General features: G+C 30.8%; 1 protein-coding gene across 1 annotated transcript; it reads right to left on the bottom strand.

The window, feature by feature from the left end:
• Positions 1-7,045: 7,045 nt before the first annotated feature.
• LOC139842132 (uncharacterized) lies at positions 7,046-7,504 on the bottom strand. Its single transcript, XM_071832308.1, has one exon. The coding sequence runs from the start codon at positions 7,502-7,504 to the stop codon at positions 7,046-7,048; it is 459 nt and encodes a 152-aa protein (XP_071688409.1).
• Between the last annotated feature and the right edge of the window lie 706 nt (positions 7,505-8,210).

The raw sequence follows: 8,210 nt of genomic DNA, 5'->3' as shown, positions 1-8,210 counted from the left end.
CCGGGACCAGAGTCAACTCTTAACGCTCGACGCAACCGACTAAAAATTACAAGTTAACTATGTATATAAATATAATATAATATATAATTAATTATATTAATTATATATATATTATATATATATATTAAAAACCGTCGGCAGCAAGAAACTCCAAGGGTGTGAGCTGTAAATACATCTCCGCGACTCGCGGAGTTTTAAGGGCATTTTGCCGCGAGTCGCGGAGCCCCAATTTTCAACTCTGGCTATAAAGCCAACCGAATTCTGATCAAATTTCATATCTTATTTCATCTCTCTCTCAATATATACGTAATATATATATATATATAATTTATATTTTAATTTTAATTTTAATTTTAAATCCTAATAATAAGGGTATGTTAGCGAATGTTGTAAGGGTGTAAGTCGAAATTCTGTCCGTGTAACGCTACGCTATTTTTAATCATTGTAAGTTATGTTCAACCTTTTTACATTAATGTCTCGTAGCTAAGTTATTATTATGCTTATTTAAAACGAAGTAATCATGATGTTGGGCTAATTACTAAAATTGGGTAATTGGGCTTTGTACCATAATTGGGGTTTGGACAAAAGAACGACACTTGTGGAAATTAGACTATGGGCTATTAATGGGCTTTATATTTGTTTAACTAAATGAAAGTTTGTTAATGTTAATATAAAGATTTACAATTGGGCGTCCCTATAAATTACCATATACACTCGATCGGACACGATGGGCGGGGTATTTATATGTACGAATAATCGTTCATTTAACCAGAAACGGGAATGGATTAATAGCCACTAGAATAATTAAAACAGGGGTGAAATTACATTCAAGGGTAATTGGTGTAATTGTTAACAAAGTAGTAAAACCTTGGTTTACACGCAGTCGATAACCTGGTGTATTCATTAAACAAAGTATTAAAACCTTGTTACAATTCGAATCCCCAATTAGTTGGAATATTTATCTTCGGGTATAATAATAATTTGACAAGGACACTTGCAATTTATATTTATGACTGATGGACTGTTATGGACAAAAACCAGACGGACATATTAAATAATCCAGGACAAAGGACAATTAACCCATGGGCATAAAACTAAAATCAACACGTCAAACATCATGATTACGGAAGTTTAAATAAGCATAATTCTTTTATTTCATATTTAATTTCCTTTATTTTATATTTAATTGCACTTCTAATTATCGCACTTTTATTTATTTTATTTTATCGCACTTTTAATTATCGTACTTTTTAATTATTGCAAGTTTATTTTATCGCACTTTTATTATTCGCAATTTCATTATCATTATTTACTTTACGCTTTAATTTAAGTCTTGTATTTATTTTATATTTTACATTAGGTTTTAACTGCGACTAAAGTCTTAAAATCGACAAACCGGTCATTAAACGGTAAAAACCCCCCTTTATAATAATAATATTACTTATATATATATTTGTATTTTTATAAAAGTAAACTAATATAGCGTTGAGCTTTGTTTAAAGATTTCCCTGTGGAACGAACCGGACTTACTAAAAACTACACTACTGTACGATTAGGTACACTGCCTATAAGTGTTGTAGCAAGGTTTAAGTATATCCATTCTATAAATAAATAAATATCTTGTGTAAAATTGTATCGTATTTAATAGTGTTTTCCTAGTAAAATAATAACTATTTTATATACACCTCGCTTCACATCATTATTATTATTATTATTATTATTATTATTATTATTATTATTATTATTATTATTATTATTATTATTATTATTATTATTATTATTATTATTATCATTCAAATATTTATTAGTATTATCATTAATATTATTATTATTATAATTAAACTAATATTAGTAACATCTAATTATTATGATTACTATTATTATTATTAATATGAACGCGATATAAAAGACGACTAAAAGCTATTAAACGAAGCGATTAGGAAATAATGAGTATGAGTATCATGATGAAATTAAGATATTGTAAGATATTAATTTAAAAGAAAAATATCGTTTTCATTATTTTACTATTATTATTATTAAAAGTATTATTAATATTAAAACTATCATTTTTACTAAAATTATTATTTTTAATAAAAATATCATTGTTAATATGAAACATCATTATTATTATCATTTTAGTACTATCGTTAATAAAAATTATCATTGTATCATTTTTAGAAAATATAATTATTGTTATTTTTATTAGTAGAATAATAATAATTATTACAAAATAATACAACTTTTACTTATTATTATTATTATCAATATTATTTTATCAAATAAATATGTGATATAAAGATATTTTACTACGTATAATATAATTACATTAATAATACCTATTATATTATTTTTATGATATTAAATGAACTTTATAAATTTTATTACTTAAGATATATAAAAGTATATTTTTATTATATAAATTTTAATATAAAATTTTATTTATTAATAAAAGAACTATATTATTTACTTTAATAAAATCTATTAAAAATATTTAAATAAATAAAATGACTATATTTAAACTATATAATAATCATGTATAAATTTTGGAAGACATTTTGGTCAATATGACTTTTGTTGACTTTTGCATATTTAGTCTCGAGCATTAGGATTGTGATACACTACGACTTGACATAAATTGTTTGACAGATATTGATCAAACATATAAATATATATAATTAATATAGGTTCGTGAATCTAAGGCCAACATTGCACTTGTTCAATGACGTCATATTTATTTTTACTACAAATACAGTATTGTGAGTTTCATTTGCTCCCTTTTTAAATGCTTTTGCAATATATATTTTTGGGACTGAGAATACATGCGCTGTTTTTTATAAATTTTTGACAAAATACACACAAGTACTCAAACTACATTCTATGGTTGGATTATCGAAATCGAATATCACCCCTTTAGCTTGGTAACCTAAGAATTAGGGAACAGTACCCCTAATTGACGCGAATCCTAAAGATAGATCTATAGGCCTAACAAACCCCATCCGAGGTACGGATGCTTTAGTACTTCGATTTTTATACAGATGAGAGGATTCTGTTATACAGACGAGAGGATCCTGTTTTGGGGATATTCTATATGCATCTTGTTAATGTCGGTTTCCAGGTGTTCACCATATGAATGATTTTACCTTAATGCAGACGAGAGGATTCTGCTTGAGGATTATGTTTATGAAAAATGAAAATCTTGTGGTCTATTATATTATTGGAAATGATTTTACCTTTATGTAGACGAGAGGATTCTGCTATTGGAATTATGTTTAATAAAAATCTTGTGGTTTATTAAAATAATGGAAATGAATGATTATGATAAACTAATGAACTCACCAACCTTTTGGTTGACACTTGAAAGCATGTTTATTCTCAGGTTTGAAAGAAATCTTCCGCTGTGCATTAGCTCATTTTAAGGATATTACTTGGAGTCATTCATGGCATATTTCGAAAGACGTTGCATTCGAGTCATTGATTTCATCAAGATTTTATTAAGTCAATTATAGTTGGATGTATTATGAAATAGTATGCATGCCGTCAACTTTAGATGTGAATAAAGTTTGTCTTTTAAAAACGAATGCAATGTTTGTAAAATGTATCATATAGAGGTCAAATACCTCGCGATGTAATCAACTATTGTGAATCTTTTATAATGTATATGAACGGGTCCTTTCAATGGGGAACATGAAATGTGTTATGGTTTCTTGCAAGCTCTTCGAATAACTCTAGTCTATAAGCGACTTCCCCAACACGAGCCAAAATTTTAAATGGTCAAATAAACCGATGAGCAAGTTTTTCTCGTTTCCGGAACCAAATTATACCCTTCCATGACGAAAACTTAAGCATCACCATATCACCCTCTTAAAATTCAATCGGTCGTCTACGCTTATCCGCATAAGATTTTTTCCTATCTTGTGCCGCCTTAAGACCACATATCATTTCAATCTTCCGATTTGTCTCTAAAACCATATTGGTACTCCCGACCTGTTTTTGCCCCACTTCACCCCAACAATTCGGGGTTTGACACTTCCTTCCATAAAGCATTTCATATGGTGGCTTCCCGATACTGGTATGAAACCTATTGTTTCAAGAGAATTCCACCAAGGGTAAATGCTCAACCCAATTACCATCAAAATCGATTACACAAGCCCGTAGAATATCCTCCAATGTTTAAATGGTCCACTCGCTTTGACCATCCGTTTGAGTTCGTCTTTTTCGGTTACACCTTCGGGGTTGGGGCAGACGACGATCTCCTTGTTGGAGATCTGGTTTCAGCCCTTGGTGCGGGATATGTGTTTCTTGGACGGATTCATTTTTGTGGCGGCTTGATATGGTTATCGGTGGTTGGGTTTCACGTTCGTTGTTTATGTTTTTGACTTTATGTTTAGTATTGTCGGTGCAGTGGATTCAATTTGTTGTAGCTTGAGTCTTGATTTGTTTTCTAGTTAAACGTGTTCTCACCTTGTTGGTGATGTTGTTTGTTTAGGTTAGTATAGTTTAGCTAGGGCTTATGTTGATTTCTTTTTTATTCGTTTTAGTTGTTGATCTTCATATCCTTTTTAATGTTATTGCGTTTTTTCGAAGAAAAAAAATGATGTATTTTAACATATGTTTACTACACATGACTTTTACCCATTTGTTAGGTTTTTGAAAATATTTTTTGTATTATTACAAAAATAATACCTAAATCATATATGAAAACTCACATAACATCTGTTATTTGCCTAAGCAATACTAATATTTTTATAGTGAAACATTATTCGTTTTGAATGGTAAATTGATTAGATTTATATTCCTGAACTTATTAGATTAAACATATATTTGTATAGGTTTATCCATATGTAAGCAAGAGGACCACAAACTTCATATAAAAGTAGAGTAATAAGCTTTTATTGCTGACTGATATTGATAGCAACATCGACCATAAATTGATTTTAAAGCGAGTTCGCAACATTATCAATTTCTGCCTATGACAAATTGTTTAAAAAGAGTGTGTGACTAGGTGCGCGCATAATGCGCAATTCACCCGGTATCAGGTCTCGCGTTCGGGAGACTTGCCTATCCGAAGTTTTACCTTCTATGAGGTGAACCAATGTTCTCGTTCATAGGATGGAATCGTCGTTTACTCAAAGGAAAAAGAAAACATGAAAGCAATACAGGAATAGTACAAAAGTTAACTATAAGTCCATAACTGAATTAGCTTTATTTGTACGAATTTTGTCAAGGTATCATGAATCATTTTTTATGTGGATAACAATTCACATACTAAACTTGTATAACTAGTTATTTACCGAAACAAATTTCAAAATCAACCGTCAACAATAGAGCACACGGTGCGAGAAGCTATCTTTGATGCGGTATTATATATACTCTTGTTATCACTCAATATGGTATGTATTTCAACAATGACGGATCTTGGAATGGTAGTTACTTGTATTACCATTTAAAACCCAAAAAAAAATTCTATGGTTTATTTCGATTGTGTCACTCAAAAAAATTTACATTATCCACTGATGTCTCTAGTTAAAACCTAAAAATAACTTTACTATATCGCGTATTTCATTGGTGTCTTGTGCTATCACTCATCATATAATACATCCACCCTTGTATCTCAAGGTGTGAAAAGAATTTCAATAGCAATATGTATAAAATTTTATTTGTTATTAGATTGAACCATCGTAAGATAGTTTACTGGATGAAGTTCAGATATATCTTTATAAAAATCTTTACATTCAAACCTCATGTCTTGGCGTGGTCGGGAATAATTTTGAAACTTCCATGAATGAATTCAATTATATCGCGTCGAATTAAATTACCCTACTTTCAACTTTCATGGTAGTCTCATCAGGGAATTTTTTTTATAAATAACTATTTATTGTTAGATGAGTTTCAAGTTTGAGAGCGGTCATATTTAGAAAAATAGTTTCAATGATCGTACATGACGTTACAGGTTTACACTGGACTTTCATGTAAAAAGAATTTCAATAACAACAATTTTTTTAGAGCACAGGGTGTCGTGACGCGTCAGTTCAGTGTTAGTTCAGTGTCTTACTGATGACTGGACCTGACACTGTAAACTGACATTGCTGAAAAAACAAGAAAATTGGGAAGATGATCAGTTCAATGTCAGTTCAGTGTCTTTGAAAGAAATAATATTTATGTTTTTATTATTTAATTATTTTTAAAATTAATTAAATTATTTTAAAAAACAATATTAACACAAAATAAATAAAATAAACTTCATTAATAATAAAAAAAGTTACATAATTAAAAATTAAACTACAAAATAAAAATACAATGCATAATAAAGATGTTATTTGTAAGTCGAATAACCCAAAGATGTTCGACTAATGTCACTCTTCCCCCTCATCCTCCTCCTCCTGAGCTCGAATAGCCCAAACAAGTTCGACTAAGTCGCCTCGTAAACGTTCATGCACCTCCCGATCGTGTAATTCCTTCGTCCTGGCTTTATACTCTTCACATCTATCGTATCAAGTAATTTGCATGTTCTGAACCGGTTCATACTCCCAATTATTCTCAGAAATGTTGAACTCATTATCTTCAACTATCATGTTATGCATTATGATACACGCATACATAATTCTTTGAATAGCCTTCACCGAATAAGCCCTTGTAGGTTGTTGTAGTATATGCCAACGTCCTTGTAAAATACCAAAAGTCCTCTCAACATCCTTTCTTGCCTTAGATTGTTTGCGTGAAAAGTATTTACTCTTGGGATCATGGTATATTTCGCAGTTTTCATATTTTATGTACATATTGTTAAAAAGTTTCGAAAACAGGGGCATTTTGACCAATTTCCCCATTAGAATACCCAAATATCAAGTTACTGCACTCGAATACGCTTTAACAAACGATGCCCTTGAGGGTAAATCTCATCCGCTAAATAATAACCCCTTTTGTACTCCACACCATTAATAACATAAGGGATATCTGGGAAATTATCATTAAGCATCGATTCGAAAAAAGGATTGGTATTTAACACATTTATGTCATTGTTTGCCCCAGCAACCCCAAAATAAGCATGTCATATCCAATTATCATACGAGGCAACGGCTTCAAGCATAATAGTTGGATGACTATGATCTCCTTTCTTAAATTGGCCTTGCCATGCAACCGGACATTTTCCCCAAACCCAATGCATACAATCTATACTACCTAGCATGCCGGGAAAGTCATGCTTTTCCTCATGAACCTCATATAAACGATCCATGTCCTCACGAGTAGGCTCGCGCATATAATCATTTGCATATAAAACAACAATACATTTCATAAAATTTTGTAAACTTTCACGAGCTACACGTTCTGACATTTGTAAATACTCGTCTAACGTATCGGGTGTATAACCGTATGCCAACTGACGAAGTGCGGCCCTTTGTTTTAAATGTGTACTAATGCCTAACTCGCCACTAGCATCAGGTCTAACATGAAACCATTCAAAATATTTAGGTAAACGATTTGCAGAAAAATTTAATATACCTTCCATAATTCGGTTGAATACACGTCTACTCATTCGAAATCGACGTTTGAACTCCACGTCTGTTGTTGTTGTTGTTGTTGTTGTTGTTGTTGTTGTTGTTGTTGTTGTTGTTGTTGTTGTTGTTGTTGTTGTTGTTATTGTTGTTGTTGTTTGTTTTGATGATGACACAAAAGAGATAAGTGATTAATCATATGTAAGACGACATGAGTTCATGAACCTAAACTATCTCTAGCAAAAGACCAATGCATAAGTAATCATCTTGGTGAAAATGGTACGCGGTTGAACCACGGTCGACCGTGAAACTGACCGTGTGTGTCCTGTACTAACGAATTCAAGTTTTTCTAAAACTGTCAATTACGGCTAACCTCACGGTCGACCGCAGCTCGACCGCAGTTTTCTCTTTTATCAAATTCATCCACTTTAAGTTTGATCACTTTAAGGCATCTATAATTTATAAAACATTTCTAAACATAATTATAATAGTTGCCCTCTTTGATCTCAAAAGGAGTTTTGAACCAAAAGATGTTAATTTTCACTAATCACACCTAATGACATTTTAAGCCTAATTTAGATTAAACACTCAAGTGCTATATCTTTTTATCCTAATACATAATGTTATTTAAACATACTAATAATGGTCATTGAAGTCCCAATTAAAGAGTTGCTCTCTCATTAGTTCTATGTACCATTACATGTATGAAAATGTGATTAG

The sequence above is a fragment of the Rutidosis leptorrhynchoides genome, chromosome 4, assembly GCF_046630445.1.
Source record: "Rutidosis leptorrhynchoides isolate AG116_Rl617_1_P2 chromosome 4, CSIRO_AGI_Rlap_v1, whole genome shotgun sequence".
In the NCBI taxonomy this organism is placed as follows: Eukaryota; Viridiplantae; Streptophyta; class Magnoliopsida; order Asterales; family Asteraceae; genus Rutidosis; species Rutidosis leptorrhynchoides.
The sequence above is the reverse complement of the archived record's forward strand: the minus strand, read 5'-3'. Positions and strand labels throughout refer to the sequence as shown.